Consider the following 24710-nt stretch of genomic DNA (forward strand, 5'->3'; position numbering starts at 1 on the left):
TTTTTGATTCAATTTATTTTTTCTAATCAAAATAATTGAAATTAATAACAATCTGTCCTCTGTATCACCAGAATAAGAATCAATCCACTAGTCTAAGGAAGAAAACTTATATTTTTGAGAACATCCCAAGTTTCTTCTCTGTATTCTCCCATACTATACGGAGTATTTGTGTCGTAGCTCTGAGATCCTGATTGCGCTCTGCTGGGATACACAACAGTGGTAGGATCAACTGGGTAAATTCAGTGAATTGGAATGAGAATTTGAGCAGATATTACATCTCTCACCAGCAAACAAGAGGCATGACTCCACCTAAACTGTAAATAATAGGAGCAACCACTTTGTGATTTCCTGAGCAGATACACACTGTAAAAAAAAATTAATTCTGAAAGTAATGCATTAATTGAACATTGTAAAATCAGTGCTTAGATACAGTAATCTTTTTAAAAGAATGCACTGCAAACGAGGAGACCTGTTTACTGCTTCATAAACAGAGGATGAAATACTCTGTTTTGTAAATATAACCTGCAAATATTTATTTTAAAAAGCCAATAGCCTAAACATTCTTCTACCCAGGTCTTTTTTTAAGTCTTTTTTACTACAGCATCATAAAGCAATCATACAGCTAAATGATGCTTTAACCAGCTTGCTATGATAAATGTTCTATGACCACAACAAGGTACCTATAAAATATCTTCCATTTGATCCAGCGGTAGGACTTGCGTTGAACTAGAAACCAGGGGAAGGGGAATCAGCTCCTCTACTGATTCCTACAACACACATTATAAATATAGTAGGGAAATTTCAACAAATTTTGATATTTAATATCTTTCCAAAATTCTTTTCGGAGTCACCTTGTGGAGCGATTAAGAGGGGTCTTTATATCTGTTAGCATACTGCACTCAACGCAATACAGATATGATCCTAGACATAATAATGTCAGTCTGAAGAATTCAAAATCATAGTATAGACTATGAAAACAAAAGAATGCTGCTTAAAATACACAAGCTTTTTTTTAAAAAAAACTTTTATTGTGTTACTCTTATTTGTCTTTTGGCTTTATGTCTTAAAGGAACTGTTTCGTATATTTCTATGTATGCCCATGGGTTAAAAGTTGCCTTTATTAAAACAAAATTAAGAATTTTGCATGAAACAAAGATACGGGAACTTAGAAAAAACTTAAATATTTGGTGACAGAAAAACAGAAGAGTTAGCTACAGTAACTACAAAACATAAATAATATTTGCAATCTTAATTATCCTCCTACCTTCTCATATCATCAAACCCCTTCCATGTTCTAGGGCAGTAACCACCTACTCCCTCTAAATTACTTCAGTGAAGCCTGCAAATGCTATCTAACATTTATTTTCTGTTACACAAACATATGCAAATACTTACCCATATATATAAGCACATAGACACACCTCCAGAACAAAACTCAAACCCTTCCATCAAGGTCAGTGTCCTTAGACTCGTATCTCCCATCCCAAAGAGTCTGAGATGTGCGTTACAGGGAATGGGAAAGGGCAGGGTGAAGGCAGATTAGTAATAATAATATTGTCATAGAGGCTAGTTACAGGCATAATAGCTTGATGGTTCAGTCATTTTTCTCTTCAGTTCCTAGATTCTTACATCTCTCCTACTTTTTCTTGCCCACATCAAAAGTATGATTCAAGGACTGCTCCTGTTAGTGGTATTTCTATCGTTTATCGTTTAATTTCTTTCCATAGTAACAATCTCAAATTGACCACCTAGCCAGTGCTACGAGTAATCTGTCCTAGAACAGAACCAAAATTATGTTCATGGTCCTTTTCACAAGTTCATTTCCCCCTTCCCATGCGTCCATTAAATACGCTGGGTTTTGTCTGTTAGACATGATATTCTGCAGAACACCTACATGCGCTCAAGGATTTCCTTCGGTTCCACAACAGTGTGTTTTTGTTGCCTGAGCCGAGATGCCGCCATGGTTCAGTATGCTTTCTTATGTCTCCTTGCTCATCCAAGTCATTCTCTTTCACCCATGAAATAGTTTCCGGACTTGTGACCTGCCAACATCTAAAGAGCTCAGGAGGCTTCAATGGAGACACCTCTTGGTTTGTTAAGCCACTCTGCTGAGAATTCAGTCCCTCAAAATACCTCAGCTAAAACCTCTCCTCTGCCTTGTTGCTTCCATTCCTTTACTTCAGTGCTGGCCCAAATTTTTGGACCAATTGCCTATCGAGCCTTCAGTCTCTCCTGCCGTACAGGATAAAGACAAAGGCTTATATTGACTGGCAGGCTTGAATGTTGTTCAATGATTGGTATGACTGTCCTCATAGACAGACAGGAACGTTAATTAAATCTGGGAAGGAAGCAAAATATGTATGGGAACATTTCATAAGCCAAGGAAAATATTACTTAAAAAAATTGAAATTCTATATACTGTTTTTTAAGTGATTCAGTGCAGCGATTAGTATTACAGCTATTTGTATTTGTGCAAACATAATGAAAAGAATTGAAACACAAAATGTTGCAAACTAAACAAAATAACAGCATCAGTCATCTTTGAAATCATTATCGCACTTGAGAAACATAATAAAATTCAAGCCTATGAGACTTTCCTGGAAATTTCCCACACACATTTTTAAGACATCTGTTCACTGTTCAAAGCAGAAATGTAGGGTAAATTTCTGGAGGGGGGAAAAATGAAAAAAACCGTATCTTCCTTATTCCCCCTACAGATTACACAGTTTAGAGCAATTTCTTTGGGGCATTACATGACCTTTTCCGCTTGTATGAATTTCTCCTATGCTCTGGGGTGCTCCTGGAGAAGCCCTGAATCGATGAAGCTTTTCTGTGAGGAACTGAAATGGACTTTTAGCTTGGCTTTCTGTGTCTACAGACACGGACCCATGATTAACTCATTTGTCCCACTTAAATCAAGTGCTTGTTATAAAGGGACATCCCCTGCCACCCACAGGAACCTGATGCTGACTGCACTGTGAACGAGTTTCGTTTCTGTGCTGATATAAGGACAGCATATTGCACGGATCAAAACCGCATTAAACACTGCCACATTTACAAACAGAGGCAAGAATTTAATCTAAATATCACTTTAAATTTCCACTATTAGGCCTCCTTGCTATTACTAATATCTTTTTTTCCTTATTCCAAAGCTACTGAGTATCTTTATGTTCACAGATTTTAATTTTAATTACATACTCAACTATTCCAAATTATTAGGCAACATACCAAGGTAGCAGCAAATTGGCATTATACCGTTTTCTCCATATGCTAAGGAGGTCAAATTATATCACCCATATGCCATACTCCTCTCTGCTGTGAGTAAACCCAATGAATACGGCCTTACTATCTCTACAACTGACTGCCGAATTGCTTCAGCAGATCTTGAGGTACCAGCAGCCATTCATAAATCAGTTGTAACCCTAAGATTACAAACACTAGATCACCACTGTGTTTATTCGTATAACTTTTGTCTCAAAAATTAGACTGTTTCTACCAGTCCTATCAAACTCCTGCAACTTTCTCACAATATCAGTACCTGTAAATTTATGAGGTTTTCTCTGCCTTTGTCCAATATTGTATTACTCCATATCAATAACTTTCTGCTTTAAATCCTTCTGAATCAATTCTGCCTCTATTTTCTCTCTTCTCTCATAACTCACTATCTCGACCTCACAAATTTGCAGCCCCTACTTTCATGCCTTTCAAAGCCAGCTGTAATTTCTGACTCTCCATTTATAAGCCATGCTTTAACCCAGCTCCTCACAAAGAGCCAAAGAACATGACCAGCTTAGGCTTATTCTGGCCATACGCATGTCTGAGATTTACAGGAGGAGAAAGGGTCGGTGGTTCCTGCCTTAAAATTGCCAATTTACAGGTGTTCTGTCCAGTTCCAGCTCTGAGATTCCATTCTGGGCAGAAACAGGAGCGTCTCTGGGGCTGCCTGTTTTGGGAACCAAAATACAGGACACACAAAAGGGAACTTGGAGAAAATACTAAGGGGGGGAACATGTAACCCATAAGGGAGGAAGCTCATGCCCAAAATACGTATTAATCTGCAGGGTACAAGGTGGTGGTGGCAAAACTCCTCTCAGCCAAGCTTTCCCCGTGTCCGTGACACAGCTAGGCCCAGGCAAACAAACTACAGTGCACAGATTGGCTCCTTTATCTGTAATTCATGACAGTGAGAGGGTACAAGACATGATGCATCTGAAAATATTCAACTGCCACCTAGGAACTGGTCTACCCAGGCCAGTCAAGCAAGACACGGTGCAAGGTGAGACACGCTCTGCCCTACCTGTTTCAAGGGATATGCAGATCCCAGAGGCACTGGGATTGCCTTTGGGATTGCTCCTGCTAATGCTTCTGCAGAGGTTATGTTTGGGCGCAGAAAAAACACCACCTCAAACCTGTGTGCCTGTTGGCTTGTGGCCATCTCCCATGCAACCCCCCAGAACAAAGCAGTAGGATTGGCTCATGCCCTATAGGAAGGAGTAGCAGCAAGATTAAATGAGAAGAAAATCATAATTAGTAATAGAGATGATAAGATTTTACCACACTGGGAAAAAAATCCCCTAAGCATTGAATAAGGGACACGAGATTTGAAGCTGCACTGGGGGAAATGTCATACTACACAGAGCATTTAAAAACTGTAACATGATGCAGCAAAATACTTCTATAGAGATTTTAAGCCTCTGATGTCAAAAGGATTGAGCAGAACTGCTCTGAGTCCACCTGCTGCCAGCGCTTTACAGACCCCGTGGTGGAAATGTATGCCTAGGAGACAGCATGGCTTATCTGATCTACCAAGGGCTAATGAGGTGGGGTATGTGAGGGCCCGGGTGTCGGGACGCCCAGCGAAACAGCCCATGTGTGACAGCCACTCTCTTCTGAGGGGCAGGTTACAGCGAAACAAAACCCGAGATAAAAATAAAAGGATGAGAAATACAAAAGGTCTGGACAAGCTGTTCTCTTTTCTTTACATGCCTCATTAAGGTATTACGACCTTGTAGGCATGAAAACCAAATCGCTACGTGGGGATGAGCTGAGCACGATGCGTTTTATGTAACAAGCTACAGAAGAAAGGGGCTGGATGCCCGGGGTGCCAGTTTATGACTTCTGAAGCACAAAATCTCTGCTTCAGCATAGGATCCCCGCGTGGTGTTTGTTAGGTTAGTTTAGTCTCTGTCTACATTCTCTATCTATTTACAAGCAGGAATATTTCACACAGGTATTTTGAAGATAAATGACAAAAAGAAAAATATTTTAAGTGCAAAAATACTATAGTACTGGAAGCTATAGATGTACTTTAGATAGCTGGAAGTGTCTATAAAGTATTGGACAGGTATCAAATAAATTGAAAGTAATAATACAATAGATTATTCCTCATAAGCCAATGTGTCATGGAAATGCTGTTTAGATAACAAAAAATCAAATCAGCTTGTCATTTACTGTGTGTGTGTGGGTTGTAAATAACCATCCCAACAAACCAAACCACAACTCTCTGAGTATATTCCCAGGAGACTAATACTATTGAAAAAATAACAAGCTTTATTTGAACTCAGCAAACCAAAGCTGTGATCAAATATGTTCTGCATATATGATGGTCACTGACTAACTGGGATGACATTGAGGTATTACAGCTTAAGGCAGGCAAATATACATACAGCTTAATGGGTATAACATATTCCAGGACTTCACTGAAATAGTTAATGTCTTTGAGAGTCCTCAGGGGCACGGCCGTCCAGCTCCATGAATTTTTACACATAATGCAGGTAATCAGTAATTCAAATGTTATGTCGAGCTCATAGAGACAGGATATATGAATGTAGTATGTCTTCTCACAGAAAGCTTACAGCTAGAAATGAGGAGATGGATCTATTTCCATAGTAGAGCATTGAAAACATTTTTTAGAATCTTATTTCATATTAAAATAAAAGTTAAGAAAATACATAATTCAGCACAAAGCGATTTGTACATTTAAGTGAATGCTTAACATCATCCAGCTCTATGGGAATGGCTATTATACAATTCAAACAGCAAAGCTGGGGGTTGCAGTTGTGTAAGCATCCATGGGATCAGAGCAAATAGGAAGAAAATCCCTTTTATTGTAAGTCCTCGCAGGTTTCCTTATTTAAATTACAGAGTTTATTTGTACTCCAAAGACTTTCTGGGCAGGAAGAGGAATGAAGCATGTCTTACATTGCTTATGAATGTTACCTAAACAGTTATTTTCTCACTACAGCACTCTATATGCTCAGCTCAGTCCTAGAGCGAGAAGGTGAAAACCTGTTTTGTTCTTCCTGTGTCCTGCCTGTGAGCTTTAAATGCTAACGAAGCAAAGTCACATAACTTCAGCTCAGGCAAAAATTGAGAGGAGAAAAGGGAATCTTGGTGTGGGTCGGTTCTTCTTCCATCGTCACTGTTACATGCGGATACTTCCTTCTTTTACACAGTTTCATTAATATAATATAATTATCCATGCCATATAACGAGCTTGCTACCTAAAAGCAATTCTTTGACTCAGTTAGAAATGACACAGAAAGGTCTTTTCTGGGTCCATCAATGTTTCATATTGTCATTAATGACCTAGGTGATAGAACGAGGAATATGCTTATTAAATTTGGAGGTGACACCAAGCTGAGAAGCACTGAAAGCCCTCTGGAGGGCAGAATAAAAATTCAAAATTATTCTGACAAATTGCACTTATGTCCTTAAAAAGAAAGGAGGAGATGCTATCCAACAGGGTCATATGCAAGATGTTCACTCAGTCAGGAATAACCAGCTATAAACCACAGAATGAGTAGTAGCTATGTAGAAAATCTGCAGGAAAGGTTCCAGGGGCTTTTGTGCCTCACAGACTGAACATGAGTCATCAGTGTCACCCAGCTGTGGAAAAGGCAAGCACTGTCCTCAGGCAGAAAAACTCAACTGCAGCCAGGGAGACGCTGTTCTCCAAAGCAGCAAGGTCTCAGCTCGAACACCGTGGGATTTTTTTCTGGCACCCTGTATGAAGAAAATATGGACCATTTCAAATAGATCCAAAAAAGACCAAAAACAGTTACCAAAGAACAGCAAAAAACTCCACCAATAGCAAAGGTGGGATGCGCCGGGCTTGTCAAACTCTCAGAACTTGAAAAGTAAAGCATTGGAATAGATATCCTTGGGAAATCTTCAGTTCTGGAGTTTACAGGAGGAGCCAATGTGTCAGGAATGGCAAAACTAATACTGCCTTACAGCAAGAAGATGGACCAAGTGATTTCTTAAATCCATTGCACTTCTATGAACTAAGAAGGTTTATGTCGCAATGACTTGCCCAGCTACAACCAACAGAAAGAATCACATTAAGCAGAGCAAAGGGACTTTTAAACTCTTATTCACAGTGGTTTATATTTCTTTAAGAAGGCAGGGTTAGGCAGGAACCTCCAAGTAAGAGATTATTTATAAGGAGGCTGCAAAATACTGTCAGGGCTGTGAGATTCAAAACTTTAAAGGTACTTCAGACTTCCACATCCCATGATCTTGGTGAGAATCCATTTCCGCTCCAGAGGATCTTTAGAAGATAAGAATGTGTGTTCTTAAAGGCTATCTATTCTCCATATTGTAAAAGAATCCCAACAAACCAAACCACTGAAGTCTAACTTATTTTAGACTGAAAGTAAGAAGATTTTAAAAAGATAAAAATAAAACAAGTACCTTAAATAAGCTCCCCTATTGTCTTGGACCACTACTGTTTAAAGCAGAAACTAAATGCAGAAAGTTTATGCAAAAGGTGATGTCTTGTATCTTGAGTAAAACCGCATTTTTTTGCTAGGGATTAAATGCAACGTAAGACAAACGGATCCCAGGGACACGGTTTAGTGGTGGACATAGCAGAGCTGGGTTAATGGTTGGACTCAATGGTCTTAAAGGTCTCTTCCAACCTAAGTGATTCTACGATGCTACATGAACTGCATCGATATGTATTTTTTCTAGTTCTTGATATTTTGACTAAGCTGATTCGATTACAAATTTCATACGCAGGTGTCTTTTTCTTCCTACTATGTGAATGTTTTTTCAGCCTTACAGCCTGCAAGAAAAAATTTCCTATACACAGAATTTACTCAATTAGCTTTAACATGATGTTGTCTAAAATGGTATTCTCTAAAATTGCAATACATAACAAACACATTGCAAGAAAGCAAATACATTTTTACAGTCTGCTGCAGTTGCTAAACCAGCCTATTCTGTATTGTACAGAAACATCTGGAAAATCTACTTTGGCATGAAAAGTAAGGAGTGTGGTGCATGGTACATAGCAAAAGGAGAAGAATTTTTTTCAATTCTTGCAGTTGTTAGGCTAGAAATAAACCGCGGAAATGGTTATAGGGAAAATTTTGCTGGATATAAAAATAATTATTTATATTTAATATTGGGCTACAGACATAGCAGTTACAGTGCAATATCCATCCTAACATTCACTGTCAGATTTTAATGGCACCTCTTAGGTAATGTTGCATTTGAAATCTCTGAACATAGCACTCAGGGAAAATCCAGTCAGCAAGAAAAAATAAGATGAGAATGTGAATGTGCTTATGAGCTACCCAAGTAATGTGCTAGAAGACTTTGTCCTTGACAAGCACAAAGAAAAGCCAAACACCTGTCTGCCTGTTATCCATTACCGATCTCTTTTTAATATCAAACACCTCTGCATTTCAACTGATGCTTTAGTCTGTAAAAACACTGAAAGAGAAAAAATGCTTCTATACCACTACATTTTGTAAACTTCACATGATCATTTTTTTAAAAGCAGACCAGTAATAGGAAAGCCAGCAATTTGTTTTTGGGATCATAAATCCAGTCTTTTCTAAGTCAATATTTTATCTTACCATCCATATGAGCAGATTTTCCAAGCTAGAAAAAATGCCAGTTGTTTTTACTTACTGAGAAACTGCGTGTTTCAGAAATACTTGCTCATATGAGTAGGACAGACATTTTACGAAAGAAATCTTTTAGGATGAGGGTGTGTCCTGCTTTTGGCTGTAATAGAGTTAATTTTCCTCCTAGTAGCTGGTATAGCGCTGTGTTTTGGATTTAGTATGAGAATCATGTTGATAACACAGTGATGTTTTAGTGGTTGCTAAGTAGTGCTTTACACTAAGTCAGGGACTTTTCAGCTTCTCATGCCCTGCCAGCAAGAAGGCTGGAGGGGCAACAAGATGCTGGGAGGGGGCACAGCCAGGACAGCTGACAGAACTGGACAAAGGGATATTCCATACCATATGACGTCATGCTCAGTAGATAAACTGGGGGGAGCTGACCAGGGGAGGTTGGTCAGGGGAAGCGTTCGCTGCTCGGTCGGGGACAGGCTGAGCATCGGTCAGTGGGTGGTGAGCAATTGCCTTGTGCATCATTTGTTTTGTACATTCTTTTATCGTTGTTGTTATTATTATTAGCTCTTCCTTTGTTGCCCTAGTGCAGTCTTTATCTCAACTGACAAGGTTTATCTTTTTTTTTTTTTCCCTGATTCTCTTCCCCCATCACACTGGCGAGGGGGAGGAGCGAGTGAGCAGCTCTGTGGTGCTTAGTTGCTGGCTGGGGTTAAACCATGACAGTCCTTTTGTGATTGTTTTTCCTTGCAAGTCACATACAAGTGCCTCTAGGGTCGAGGTAGATTTTCCATCCTACTTCCTCATGTCCTTTCCGTGGTCAGGCAGGCAAAACCACAGGGCAGCCCGTGAAGAGTAACCACTATATCCTCTCTCTTGAGCAAAGGAATGCTCTGCTAGAGGAATCTAATAGTTGAGATATTGGCACGTACAGGTGGGGAGAAAGCCGAAACCAGGGCAGGGTGGTGAAACACTGGCACAGGCTGCCCAGGGAGGTGGTAGCAGCCCCATCCCTGGAAACATTCCAGGTCAGGTTGGACAGGGCTCTGAGCAACCTGATCTAGTTGGAGATGTCCCTGCCCATGGCAGGGGGGTTGGACTAGATGGCCTTTAAAGGTCCCTTCCAGCCCAAAACATTCTATGATTCTATGATACGCAATGCTGATCTTGATTGGATTACTTATGAGCAAGGACTTGCAGGAGGAAATAGTATTTCCACACTACCTCCCTCATAAATGCTGTGCTCACGTCAGGAAAATGAGGTGTAGGTTTGTAATGGCTTTTACCAGAAGGAGCACCACAGAAGTTAGCTTGATCCTTTGTTTGTGGTCCATATTTTAATCAGAAATAACTGGCAACCATCTCCCCAATGAGATCTTCAGGATAGAGTTCTAAACCACATATTCACTGAAGCATGTGGCAATTCAATGGGTTTTTTACCAGAAAAAAATATACAGTTATATAGTTGGGGTGTCGGGGAAGATCTTCAAATGTATGCTCTGCATTTACTAATACGAGCACAAGGTCTTTTCAATACTGGAATAGAATTTTTGATGAAGTGCCTGGTGGCGAATTTGAAATACTAGCCTGGGGGCCCCAAGGAGACATAATTCATTCCAGTAGCTAGAACAAATCTAGCTTCTACATCCATTCCTCTAAAGTCATTATTGACCCAAGGGAAAATGCTAGCCTTAAGCAAGTTTTAATAAAGACTCTGGTGGAGTAGTTTCTGTAGCACTAAATGCAATAATGAGAATCAAGCCACTTAGCTGCAATAGACCCAGGACCTGTATATAACCCGAAAGTCAGTTTTCAGAGGTTCTTGGGATTCTTTCCAGAGATGAAACAGGCATCCAAAAGAGATTTAATTACCTTGCTCACTAATTTGTTACATAAAAATCAGTCAGGCTTAAATGGACCAATATTCTGCTTGTCCTATATGAGCATAATTTATTTTAATACTGTTTCTGTGAGGTAAAAATATCCATGGACTAATCAAGTCTGGGTCGAAAATCAAGCTTTTTACTAAACCAATAAAAGTGTGAACATCTAAATCTGGCCTTAAATGTTACTCTGCTTTAGAACTTCTTGCCATTTATTTTAAATAATAAATGTTTGTATCTGTCTGTGACCGTAAGTTCTAGTATGAAATGGCATCACTGGTGCTACAGACTGTGGCAGTTTGAAAGTTTCTTACGCAGTCACTGAAAACTCTGTTGATGAAGTAGGTAAGCAACAACAAAACTCGATAAGTAGCACGTATTCTTCTGAAGTTAGATCTGTATTTATGGAAATATATATATATGTGTGTGTACGTATAAATTAACTGTCCCTCACTGTGCCCTTTTTTAATCATCAATCACGAAATAAAACCTTGCTAGACACAGTGGAAGTGATTTGAAAATTAAACTACAGTCTCGATAGAGGGGTAGAGAAAGGATCCTTTGTGTGACTCTTATGATCATTAGTCTCCATCCCAGGCAGAGCAAGCACAATCTTTTGTGCCTGTTGTTGATGTCTGGCATTCATTCACAGAGAGATGCTTTGTTTTATGTCTTCAAATTCTACAGGCAACTATTTAAGTTGTGAAAGTCAGCGGAGGAAAACGGAGAAATAGACTCTTCCGCATTGACTCTTTGGTAATACAATTGATGGGATGGAATAAAAGCACAAAGACAACAGGCTGAATATAGCAGTGCTTTGAGCAAGAGGGGGAACCTGAGAATATTCTCGTGTTTAATACAACGCAGCAAACCCCTGGTCCTACTCTTGCCCTCACGCAAGACAAGCCGCATCTGGGTACATCATTATCAAATTCACGAAGGAATATCGTTTGCAAGTTTTTAAAAGCCTGATCCAGTATTTACTGTGCATAGCAAAAATAAATACTTCAACATTAACGAGGGGGAGGTATGGACTATACACTTTACGGTCAAACCATCAAACTTAAAGCCAGCATGCTGTATTTGCAGCCAACCCATTCATTTACTTCACATAAAGAAGTTTTGGGTACTAATCCTTTTTATGAAAACTCCTAAAATATTTTTTAAAGTTATGAGGGAATCAGTGTGTGCTTTATGATCCAAGAGGATTGGTGCTTACAGGCATCTTTTTTTTTTTTTTTTCCTTCTTTTTGGTACCGTTTGAGTTCAAATCAAATACTATGTGGTGATTTCAATAAAAGCAAAATTGAATCACGTTTCTGTGAATCCCCTAGCCATTGATATAGACGAGATGTGGCAGGGGCGGGAGGGGCACAGAAAATATTTCTAGTTTGAATGGAGATTAAATGTCAAGAAGACTGGAGTTGCCATCTACTGGAGTGTGCAAAGAATGACAACTGACATGCAAAAATCCTGAACTGAAAGTATTAGTCATTCATTCTAGGTACATCGTACATAGCTCCATAACTTAAAAAAAAAAAAAAAAAGGAAATCTCCAGAGACAAGGCATTATTCTCCACTCTTAGCTTTTGAGAAGTTGGAAGATGCACAAGAAGGCTCGTGCATTGTTTAAAACAATCTCATTTGCCCACGTCTTTTATCCACATTGAGGAAAAGATTGTATTTATCACTTCTCATCAGAACACAGATAATTCCACTTTTCAGCTTCAGAAGCACAAAACAATGTCAAAATCTGAAAATGAGAAAATAGCAAATTCTTCAAATATGAGCATCTAATCACTGCTGCATTTTTAAACCGCCACTTTTTAACATAAGATAACACTATGGAATATCTTCAGTTGATGAAACACTGACAAACACAACAAAAGTCTTCTTAGAGTTGCATATCATCAAAGACAGTTACTCAGTATTCACTGTGCAGTTCTAATAATGGGTAATAAGTTCATACGCAAGAAAGAAAGTATTCACTCTTGTGTTTGTATATGATCTAAAGTAGAACTTTTATTTCCTACTTAAGGTCTTGCAAAGGACCAGTTATTTGCACCAGTAAATTAATAAAACAAATGTTTACAACTGGACAGACAGACAAATCGGACCTCTCCAGGGCAGTTCAGAGGAGAAAAGAAAGTAAGGATGTCCTTAAAGTGCTGTGAATGAAATGACACGAAATTAGCAGGAGACATGATGCTGATGACAGCTATAACCTGGAAATTCAGTGTATTTCTAGACACGAGCATAACATGTCCTACCTCACAAGACCAAATCCTAGTTAAAAAACTACAGCCATGCACTGAGATTTTTTTGAAAGCAGCTAATTTTTCCTCATATCTAGTGAAGATGTTTATTAGTCTCTTATTAAATGTAGAGTATGAAGTGACTGGACAGAAGTATCTGACATGTGAACTATGTTATTATGATTAATGGAGTTCATACATAAAGGGTCACTTCTGTGGAAAACGTCAGATTGAATAATTACTGGAATTAATCCCAAAGGGCTTTAGAAATTTTTCTGCCCAGTTTCAAGTCACATTTTTATCACATTTTTCTTTTGACTAGAGGGCAATCTTTAATTGAAGTTTTAAGTAAAACAAGTACTGTAAGCAATTCATCAAACATTATGAAAAATGATGTATTTCTCTAACAGTCCTTGAAAGTAGCTAATTCACTTTTTACTCTCATCTTTAGGCAATATAGCAAAATTAAAATCAATAAATAAACTGGTTTTGTTCTGCCTCTGAAACAAAAAAGCATATTGTCCCTGTTTTTCATGCATCAGGTTAGGTATAGAATATCCTAGAATTGATATATTGGAATATTACTGGCAATATTATTAAGATAAGTAGGGAACAGATTATAGCATTATTTGGTCTCTTGGATTTCTTAAATCTAATCAGTGTTTAATGGATACAACGGTGCCAGCAAACCCAGAAAGTCAGAGAACACATCTCAAAAGACTCTGAGCTGAATCTGTTTCAGGGAAGTATCCCAAGGTCACCATTACTTTGCAGTGCTGCAGATGCTTCCAACAGGCTCCACGGTCCAGCAGACTGAGGACCAAGAAAAAGCAGCACGCATCAAAGACTTGTTTTTTTTCTTTCTTTTTTTTTTTTTTTTCCCAATAAATGCTTTTATAACTGCTGTCAATATGATTTTCTTTGGGTGGAAGGTAAAAAAGCAAATACCTCCCAACTTCATCCCTCCAGGACAAGACAAGCTTCTTCCCTCCAGCACGAGGGAAGCTTCTTCCCACTACATTTTCAACATCTTCTAATGCTTATTGCCTTCATGGCCCTCATGGCCATGAAAACATGAAGTGATACAGGCTGACCTGATGTCAGTGTGTGGTCCAAGCTCAGCCAGCAAACTAGGCTGCAGAAAGACAACGTGACCAAACCTCAGTCGTATCGATTACATATCTGGGAGCACTGCAATTCACTAATTCTTGTCCAACAGCTATTGCCCAGAACACCCAAGCTGTGTTGATTATTATCATACTCACTAGGATATAGCAACAGATAGTCCATGCTGGGCATTATGCAGGGACATAGGAAGAGACAATCCCTGAGCTCAAAACAGAAGAAAAAACAACCCTAGATGCAGGAAGAACGAGGGCATTGAACAAGCAAAAAAAATCATATACGATCAGAAGCAGCAAAGCGAGGATCAGGACACATAGTGCTGCTTTCAGGATTAATTCTTTTTATTTAAGCTCGGTATCTTTAAATGCTCAGACAGTGCTAGTTCCAGTTTTTTAAGTACAGAAATGATGCCCATTTGCCATTCCCGCTCCCCTCCTGATCTCTGTTGGCATATTTGGCAATCACTGTCGTAACATCCTTAATCACCTCTCGTCCTCTACCTGCTGATTCCCCAAACGGGCTCCTGTTGAGCGACGCACATGGCGATGCCAGTACAGATTCTGGGGGCTGAAGGATGATGCTGGGGAAGATTTGGGAGCTGCTTCTCTGCCCATCATCCACAGGGCTGGGGGGAGAAGGAGAATCGCTGGGTACAACATGCCGTGGGATAGGAAGCCTCAGCCAGTGTTTACAGATCACACCAAAGAGGTGCAGAGTTCAGGAGTTTTATGCCAAAGATTTCCCACATCTTTAGGATTGCTGTTAGGAATATTACCAGCGTAATAATGAAAACAGGGTGTTCTCCCACAGCTATGCATGCAACATACAGCATCCACTTAAAGACACAAACACCTCTCCGAAGACAAAATTCTCTGAATAATGGGCAAAGAACAAAAATATACCTTGAGTCACAGGCATTTCACAGATACTGACCTTTGATTTTGATTTAGAGGCTCTAACTAAGAAAGCTTGGCTCTACACCAAATCTGAAGAAGAAAATCAAGCACCCTCTTGTCAAATTATAATTAATTTGCACTACAAAAAAAAGAGCAGAAGTAAGCCAAATGTTCTTTAAAAATGGTCTCTAGAATTCCAAACACACAGTAAAATGTCCTATATCTTGAAAAACAGGCTGATCTTTTCCTGTCTTTTCAAGCTGATTACACATCTTTCCACTCATTTAAAATACAAATTGAGTCTTAAGAAACAATAAGCTCTTCATTTTACAAGACTATCAAAGATTCAAAATTGCAGCAGTACGAGAGAAAGTACAATTCTGAAACATGTCTGAAGCAAACCCTACAGCTTTGTTACTATTTGACCCCAAATCTGCTCTTTCTCCTTTAAAAACATATATAATGTGAGGGTAATTTACATTCCTATTATGGCATGTATGCTGAGAATGTGGTTTGCACATGGTTTCTATACCTTTGCAGGTAAATTCAGGATCTTTGCATATGTTATTAGAATTGACTATAGCTTTCTATATATTATATATTTATTGAGAGTAAAGGAGTAACACAAAGTTTTGATTACATTGTACAGTTCTTCCTTATAAGACACAAAAGGTCTGTAGCACAGGCACATAAACACACTGAAATAAAACCGACCAAGAGTCAGGAAGGCACATTTCAAAGACTACCATTGGATCTCATGGAATTAAACTGGCTGTTAAGCAAAGCTGTTTCTAAGATTACGCATACATCACACACAAACCACCCCCACCAGATGAAACTGTTCAGTATGGCCTCAGTATTTTTAAGTTGTTTAAAAAAAAAGAAAAAAAAAAGGTTGAGTTACTCTCTTTTTTTAGAAGGCATGACTATTTTTTGTTATGTCTTTAAATATGTCCTTCTGAGACTCCTGACCCATGATTATTGCTCTTAGACATTACATCAGTTGCAAATAATACGTAATGAAGCCATAAATATTTCAGGTAGTCAAAAAAATGTCGCCTTTAAGTTTGCAAAAATCACAGTGACTTCTATCTGAAATGTGAGTCTTCAACCTCATTTCTGCATTATTACTTGTACGTATGAGCTAATGATTCAGATTCCCTCTAATCTCCCACTAAGATGCAATACAGAAACAACCAGGGTTTCAACAAATTTTATCCTGCATTTTCCCTTCAGATTATGGGTATCATCAGAGCAGAAGGACGGAAACATCAAAATCCTTCCTTTTCCATCTGCCAAAATACACCAAGAGGCTCACATAACTGAGAATAATACAGTCCACCAAAGGTCCGATTGCCTGTTTGCTATACGCGCTTTGCTAAAGTCCGACATCTATTTCCATGACTACATAATCTAGCTCATATTGTTCAGGTCTTCAGTAAATCCAGAAGTCAGATCTAAGAATATTTCAAATTAAATTATCTCCAGGTAGATCCAAAAGTAGAGTTTCTTTGTAAAACTCCCTTTGGAGTCAATTCAAATGGTACCCTCTGTGATGGAAGAGAATTCAATAAAAGCCTTTATTTGATTTCAAAATACTAGCTTAGCACCGACTTTACCACCAACCTATATTTCTTGCAATAATGTATCTACAAAGGCCAGCATAAGGTTTGTTATCTTTTCTGATTGTGCTTTAAAACACACTTGGAAAGGAGCAAAAGAAACGGATTAAGAACAACTGATTGTCTAATACTGAGAAGAACAGATTTTCTGCTCTGGGAAAATTTTCCAACAGCAGTTCATCCATTTGTAAAAAACACTTTCCAGGAGACTGCCAGGAACAGCTTTTTACTTGTTCATCCCAGCTTTTAATAATTGATTTCATAAATTCCTCTCAATTCTCTCCATTTCCTGCACCTGGAAGGTCTGAAAAGTGTTTCCTGCCACTGAAGTTATGTCGTTGATAAAAAAGAGTGAACAGTTCTGCAGCAAGAAGGCCATCCCAACATAACATGAATGACTTCTCTACAGCAGGGGTTTGCTGGCATGGTTATGCCTGCACCTCCGTGTGGGACTTGCCAGCTTTCTGAGCAACACAAGTTATTCTGGAGAAGGACACAAAACGCCAGTAAATCACGGGCACATGATGGGTTTAGGGCCATTACCAATTTGGCTACAGGGGAGATTTTTCACAGTCCTAACCAATCCTGCTATTCTGTCCCTTTGTGTGTGTTCGTGGTTGCACCATCATCCAACCTCTCACAGGCTTCATGAACCTGAGTAAATACACCAAGATCAACCGACCAACCTAAGAGGCAGTGGCATCAGTAGCCATTTTGGATTAGCTACGTCCATGTAAGTCCGGAATCCTTTCAGTAAGCAGGAGTCCTAAACACAAATAAAAGACCATTTAGCGTTAGAGTTTATCAAAAACCAAACCTTACAGATGAACTATCAACAGTAGAAGAGGGCGAAGCAGATGTATTCAAGTGTACGGATGAGCTGCGGCCCTAACTGCTCTTAAGCGAATTGGAAAACAACTACAGTTCATTTCCTGGCACCTCCAGAAATGCTTGGGAAGGTCTTGAGATGAACCTTTCCGGAGTGTCTAGCTTAGCACTTCTGAAGGTGGAACTAACTGATTTCCAGTTCAATATGACTAACTAAAACCTTTACAATTGCTAATTGTTGCACTCTACACATGCTTCCTCCAAGACTTCCCAAGATATTTTTAGAGATAAAAAATTAACAAGAGTTAATTGAAAACCAAGGTTTAATTTTCCACTTTTGCTATAAACCAGGAGTTTCAAAAACTCAGTAACTTGATTGTAACGCACCAGTCTTTGCTTAACCAGGATGCTACATGATCTTCAGCAATGCGTTGATTAATCACACAAGGACAGTTTTTACTTCTTGTCATTTTTCCATTATACCTGGACATGCACAACCAATAATGCTGTCTAGAGCTTTGACAGCACATCCAGAAATCCATAGGTAATTTCACAGCTACTTAAGAGAGTCAGTAACTCTTTAGCTTATTCTCATAGTCTACCAGTAATGAATGGAGGAACGAGACACTTCATCTCACCACTGATAGATTTGCCTAAAAACTGACATTTCTGCACTGCATTGACAATTCTGCACATAGGTCTTTATAGAGCTGTACGTGACTACCTGCTGACGATGAGAATGGAGCGACTGTAATAAAGTGTTTGTCGCATTGTCAAAACCAGTAAGATGGTTTACATAAGAATATCTATTATTTACAGAGAGTAACAAATCTAACGTGTCTGTTCTGCACTGCAATAATTTAATGGTAATTATCATTATCACTTTGACATCTTGAATTGCCAGAAGTGTTTTGGTCAAAAGCTTGGGTAATAGAGTGCATTTTTATATTCGCTAAAAAAGCCATGTTATATAGGTGATGGACTTCTTATCAGCTGAAACCCTGAATTCTATATAGAAAGGACAGCCGGCCAAATGCCAAGGATGGCCGAGATACAAATACTAGGGAAAGAACAGATTTAATTTGCTTTACTTGAAGTCACATCTTTTTCTGCCCTTTTCTGTTTTTAAATGTTTCCTTTATACAAAATGCCATGGTTCAGTGCTCTTGAAAATTAAAGACTACCACGTAAGATCAAGGTTTGAGTCTGTCCATTCATGAAAGGAAATTAAAAGCACCACTAGAAGTCCCACTTTTTATTATACTGATAGAAACAACTCAGAAAATACCAGAAAGAAGAAATACACTCCGTGTTTAATATACTGTTTTGTCTTTTTGTATCTTGTCAGTTAATTTATTAAAAGATGTATATATACACAGGTAGACATTAGTGGCCAGATTCTGATCTTATTCACTCTGCCCCAGCCCCATCTGTACTGGAGTGCAAACTCAGGCAGGTTAAATATCTAGGCACAAACAGTAATGCCGCTCAATACAAGGAATTAGTAAGAATGAAATGATTCTGAGGCTAGTTAAACGATATGTGACATTAACCTGAACACAATATTGAAAATGTGTAGACTCAATACATGTAAAAATGTTTTCCTTTCTCAACCTGCACCAGTTTGCCAATCCCTGCAGGGTGTTGCCAGTGAATTACACTCATCATGACCTCGAGAAAGAGCTTCCCAGCTAAACTTTCTAAAACTTTACTCACGTTGTTCTTCTGTAACCTACTTTACATTGATTTAATCAATCTCCCTTAAACACATATAAACTTAGCTTGCGCTTCTTAAAAATTTTTAAAATAGCACATTTAATAAAGCTAATTTAAATCCGCTAATTTATAGAGATTTGCCAGAGGCTTTGAAACTTCAGAAAATGTGTAAACTTAACAGTTTGGCTGTGATAACAGCTCACAGTGGAAATTAAGCCCTTTGCATTACAATCATGTTCAGTTGGATTCCTAGTTCTATGGCAAAAAAAAAAAAAAAAAGTTAATTTCAAAAATATAGAAAAAAAAATTACAAGATATTTCAGGGCTAAGACATATTCACCCAAGTTTGTCTTCTCAGATTCACGTGCCACAGCTCTTGAATTTGTTCACTACTCTGCCTCAACATCACAGCCTCGAATATACGTTGAGGTCTCTCATTTTAAGACTACCTGGATTCTTTTTTACAAACAAATTTTGGACAAATAAGAGCAGAGTCTCTCATGCAATGGACCTCCGACAGAGATGCGAGATAGTGTGCTTGGGGCCATTAATTCTGGGTGCCTAACTCTAGTTGTCAGTCTCCCAGCTGATGCTATATAGGTTTGCTACTGTCTGCTCTAATTTCTACCTCTGGAAACCAAGTGATAATAGATTATCTGCCAGTGTGGGAATAGGCAGATTGGTTGGGATCCAAGCTGTATCCCAGGTGATAGCAAGAAGAAGCAGTGAAAAAAAAAGTATTCAGCTCTTCACAGTCATGTATCAAGGAGTTTCATCTCTACTAGAGGAATTCTCCACTTTATACGTAGCATTTAGGTGGTAACTAAGCGATCATTATCATCCTCTGATTTGCAGAAAACGTCAGCTTTCCTTGAAGACAGAGTTGAAATTTTTTGGGCTACTGTTGCAGAGCTCTCCCCAAATTGTTATATGCATTAAGACCTCCCCCATGAAGACTCATAGGGTTGCAGTCTTTTAAGGGATACAACTTACTGCTTTGAAGCTTTTTTCAGTATCCATAAAGTTCAAGTCAGTTTTTTATTTATTTATTTATTTTCCTCCTGCTAGTTGCATCAAGATATTCAGAAATGCAATCTGGAATATATTCTTGGACATGGTTTTTTTTTTTTTAGTCTCTTCTGCTTCAGTGCTCTTTCTTTTGGTTCTGTCGGTGCTTTCCCTCCTGCTCTTGTGTACTGAGAAACAGAATTAAGGTGTACTGCAACCAGTGGGCACTTGCATAAACAGCCTGCTTTGAATAAAACAGCACGATCTTGGGAGAGGAAGAACACATTCAGCTTTCCTGCCTGAATGCTAAAACATATAAGAGGTTCATATAGTATTAAAGCATCACGTTTTTGCTTTGAGACTACTGAAATGCAATCTGTGAACAGCAGAAAAAATGTAACTAAATTGAATGGGGAGCATAAAAGCACATTGATTCCCAGGTTCCGAAACCTCAGTCAAAGTGTATTATATTTGTAATTTATTTAAGACGTTTTTTGGCAAATACATTTGTAATGAGTCTCCTTCACAGATTTTTATGCACGAAAGCTTAAGTTTTCCAGGACTTCTGTAAAACAACTTTTACTGCATCAAATTACTGCATTCCTTGATGTCTACCAGCACACACTCACAGCAGCCAGCCGCTCTCAAACGCAACGAACAGCTCTGGGATTTCACAGCTCTGCAACAGATACTTCAAAAGGGAGATTTTTCTTTAAATTAATACGGTTGCAAAAAAGAAAGTAAATATAATGATTTTGCCCCTGCCTCCAGCATCTCACAACCGATGTTGACTTAAAATTAGCACAATCTTCCGCAATACTTGTATTTCCACGTGAAACTTCTTCATAGAGAATTCATGCAGAATTGTGAGCTGTCAGCTCCGATTGCATTCACCAGCACACAGGCTTTAGACTCTATTTCATAATAGGAAAAGATGGCCAGCGTTTCCCTGACAGAACTATCGTATATTTTTCAGTCAGTAGAAATTACAGAGAGAGCTCATTGTCAATGCATTTCCCATGGATAATGAGGACTGCAAATTATCAGGCAAGGATTTTTTTGGTACACGGAACAAAAAACAGCACGATCTACAGAACTTCTTAACTAACCGGGTTTCAAACCCCTTCTTTGCATTCTGTCGACACGATCAGAGTAACCTATACGTCGATCTTATTCCAAAAGCACGGTAATCTTTACGCTGCAAGAATTATAGTTTTGTGTGCCGTAGCGTACGCTGCAAGGGAAGAAAAAAAAAAAAAAAAGCCTTTAGGAAAGGCATGTGCTGAACACACACAAAATATGCAGGATGGAAAAAGACCAAATGTAATTAAAGCTTGTATGAAACCAGACATTCCTATTTGCAGAGCTCTGGCTGCATTTCTATGAGAAAGAACGCACAGAATTTCAAATCATGCTCTATTTAGACAATGTCAGAAGAAAAACACATTCCGCGCACCCCCCCCCCCCCCATACACACACACACTCCCCCACCCCAAGACTCCAAAAGGCAAATCTCAACACCAGAATTAGAGAGAAAAAGCAATCCAAAGACACTGGTTTAGATATTCCTTCCCAAACCAAGAAATCAAGTATCTCCCTCTCCCGGCTAATAGTTTATAAATTCAGACTTTAAACAAAAGCAGGAAAAAAAAAAAAAAGAAAAAGAATCCTAATTCTCAAGCTTCCTACTTAGCACTGCCTCGCTCGTGATGATTTGTGCGGCAGTGTGTGCGTGCCTGTTTGAGAAATGGCGAGATAGGCTTAAAGTCTTTTCCATTTCATCAAAGAGCATCTATTACTTTCCTGGTTCGCTCCACTGTTGGTTTTATGCCCACCCCTTTTCAATCTGCCCATGGCTGAGATGCACAGTGCAGGCGTACAATCCTGAGCAGCTTACGACACTCAGTGAACACTAGGTGCCTCTGCATGCTCTAGCAACACACTGCTCAGCTGAAGGGAAGGGATTCTTGCTGTCTCTCTCTGCTCTAAGCATCACCTAACAAGCAAAGCGAACAAAGAATGGGAAATAAAGCTACCCTTAGCCGGTCAGTGAATGAATGGTAATCTCTCTCTGGAATAAAGGTTGTGGCGGTCAATGGTCGTTGCAAATGATGGACATTAAACAGATTGACAAATCCTGTGGAGTCGTTAGTAAAGAGTTTGGAGTTTTTTTCACGCCACAGTGTTAACTGCAGAGGAAAGGACAGAGGGAGAAGGAGAAGATCAAGCTCATGTACATAGTTCTGAAACTTGCAGGTCCTAGAAGTCAGCTAAAAAGCTAGCTGGACAAGCCTTTCGCTCTTTGAGCAGAAGCGAAGTGAGACATTGTGAGCTTGCCAGCCTTGCACAAAATTGAAAGGGACTGAATTTGTAGCACAGAGGGGTCTTTTTTAGCTCTGCATATAATTAGTCCAAACACAAAAGAAGCAACTGAATGGAGGTTGTCACTCTCTGGAAAAGGGTGGGTAAGACACTTTTTAATTAAATTCTTTCATGAAGAAAGATTTTTTTTTTTTCTTTGCTGCAGCATTTAACATGAACAAAATCACTATCATTTTACCTTTGAATGTTTGTGAACTTTAATGCTGCACAGCTCCTGCATGCTGTAAAGTGAAATATTTGCCTCTGTGTTTGTTCTGTTTGCTGTTTTGCTTTGGTTTTCTGGCTTTGTTTTGTTGTTTTTTTGTTGGTTTTTTTTTTTCCCTTAAATAAAATATGATGTAGAATTTGGAAAGATTCAATGGACATTCTCAAGCATATTTGGAAATATTCTTGCTAATGGATTTCCTTCTTATTGGGCTCTGTTTAAACTGGCTGCTGAGGAAGCCCCCGGGGTTGATATTGTGTACGCTGGGTATCTTTTCTAAAATGCTTCCAGCCGTGAATAGTGGGTGTCCACAGCTATGTCGGTGCGAGGGCAGGCTTTTGTACTGTGAATCACTGAATCTTACAGAGATGCCTCGCAACCTGTCGGGCATGATGGGCTTGTCTCTGCGGTACAACAGCCTTTCAGAGCTGCATGATGGACAGTTCACAGGGTTAATGCAGCTCACGTGGCTCTATCTGGATCACAATCACATTTGCTCAGTGGAGGGGAATGCCTTTCAAAAATTGCGGCGAGTTAAAGAGCTCACCCTGAGTTCCAACAAAATAACCCAACTGCCCAACACCACTTTCCGACCCATGCCAAACTTGCGCAGTGTGGATTTATCATACAACAACCTACAGTCTTTGGAGCCTGACCTGTTTCACGGGCTGAGAAAACTAACAACTTTGCACATGCGGTCGAACGCCATCAAGTTCGTGCCAGTGAGAATTTTTCAGGACTGTCGCAGCCTGAAGTTTCTAGACATAGGATACAATCAGTTAAAGAGCCTGGCTCGAAACTCTTTTGCAGGCTTGTTCAAACTCACTGAGCTGCACCTCGAGCACAATGACTTGGTGAAGGTGAATTTAGCCCATTTTCCCAGGCTCATCTCCCTGCACTCCCTCTGCTTGCGAAGGAATAAAGTTACCATCGTAGTAAACACTTTGGACTGGATATGGCAACTTGAAAAAATGGACCTCTCCGGCAACGAAATCGAATACATCGAACCTCACGTTTTCGAGAGTGTACCTCACCTCAAATCCCTGCAGCTGGACTCCAACCGGCTGACCTACATCGACTCCCGAGTCCTCGACTCCTGGAAGTCCCTCACGAGCATCAGCCTCTCCGCCAACGCCTGGGATTGCAGCCGTAACGTTTGCGCCCTGGCCTCCTGGCTGAGCAACTTCAAGGGTCGCTACGACAGCAACCTGCTCTGTGCCACCCCTGAGTACGCCCAGGGCGAGGATGTTTTGGACGCGGTGTACGCTTTTCACTTGTGTGAAGACGCGGCGGACCCAACGAGCGTTAACACCCCCTCCCCGGTAACGAACAACAGCGACCAAACGTTCAGCTATGGCTCTGCCACCGCCACGTACGACGTGGAGGACGGCGAAGGTGACCCAACGACATACGCCATAACCGTGACCATGCCCGGCGAGAACTCGGAGAACGCCGTTCAGATTCACAAGGTGGTGACGGGGACCATGGCGCTGATTTTTTCTTTCCTCATCGTGGTTTTAGTGTTGTACGTCTCCTGGAAGTGCTTTCCAGCCAGCTTAAGGCAACTAAGACAGTGCTTTGTAACACAGCGCAGAAAGCAGAAGCAGAAACAGACCATGCATCAAATGGCTGCCATGTCAGCCCAGGAGTATTATGTTGATTACAAACCCAACCACATTGAGGGAGCCCTGGTCATCATTAATGAGTATGGATCTTGTTCCTGTCACCAGCAGCCAGCGAGGGAATGCGAGGTGTGATTTTCCTTGGGGATTTAAACAGTGTGCAACCAAATAACAGCGTGCAGGCAGACAGTGGCACGGGGTGGGGGGGGGTTGCTGTGCTTTGCTGGTGATTTCTGACGCGCTCCTCTGCCAAAATTGTTAAGAGGGGCTGTCCAAAAGACTTGATATTTTAGCTTTATGG

The 24710-nt window shown here is 39.7% G+C and overlaps 2 protein-coding genes across 5 annotated transcripts in view; one reads left to right on the plus strand and one right to left on the minus strand.

Moving 5' to 3' along the window:
* CTNNA2 (catenin alpha 2) overlaps nt 1-24710 on the minus strand; it is a 459358-nt gene that overhangs the window by 143947 nt on the left and 290701 nt on the right. The gene's annotated exons all lie outside the window — the stretch shown is intronic.
* On the plus strand, nt 22979-24544 carry LRRTM1 (leucine rich repeat transmembrane neuronal 1). Its single transcript, XM_009953221.2, has one exon. The coding sequence runs from the start codon at nt 22979-22981 to the stop codon at nt 24542-24544; it is 1566 nt and encodes a 521-aa protein (XP_009951523.2).

The sequence above is a fragment of the Leptosomus discolor genome, chromosome 4 (assembly GCF_034619465.1).
Source record: "Leptosomus discolor isolate bLepDis1 chromosome 4, bLepDis1.hap2, whole genome shotgun sequence".
NCBI classification, from domain to species: Eukaryota; Metazoa; Chordata; class Aves; order Leptosomiformes; family Leptosomidae; genus Leptosomus; species Leptosomus discolor.

Bases quoted from the DNA above. Each gene is read 5' to 3' on its own strand.
- LRRTM1 (XM_009953221.2), top strand. From the start codon at position 22,979: ATGGATTTCCTTCTTATTGGGCTCTGTTTAAACTGGCTGCTGAGGAAG.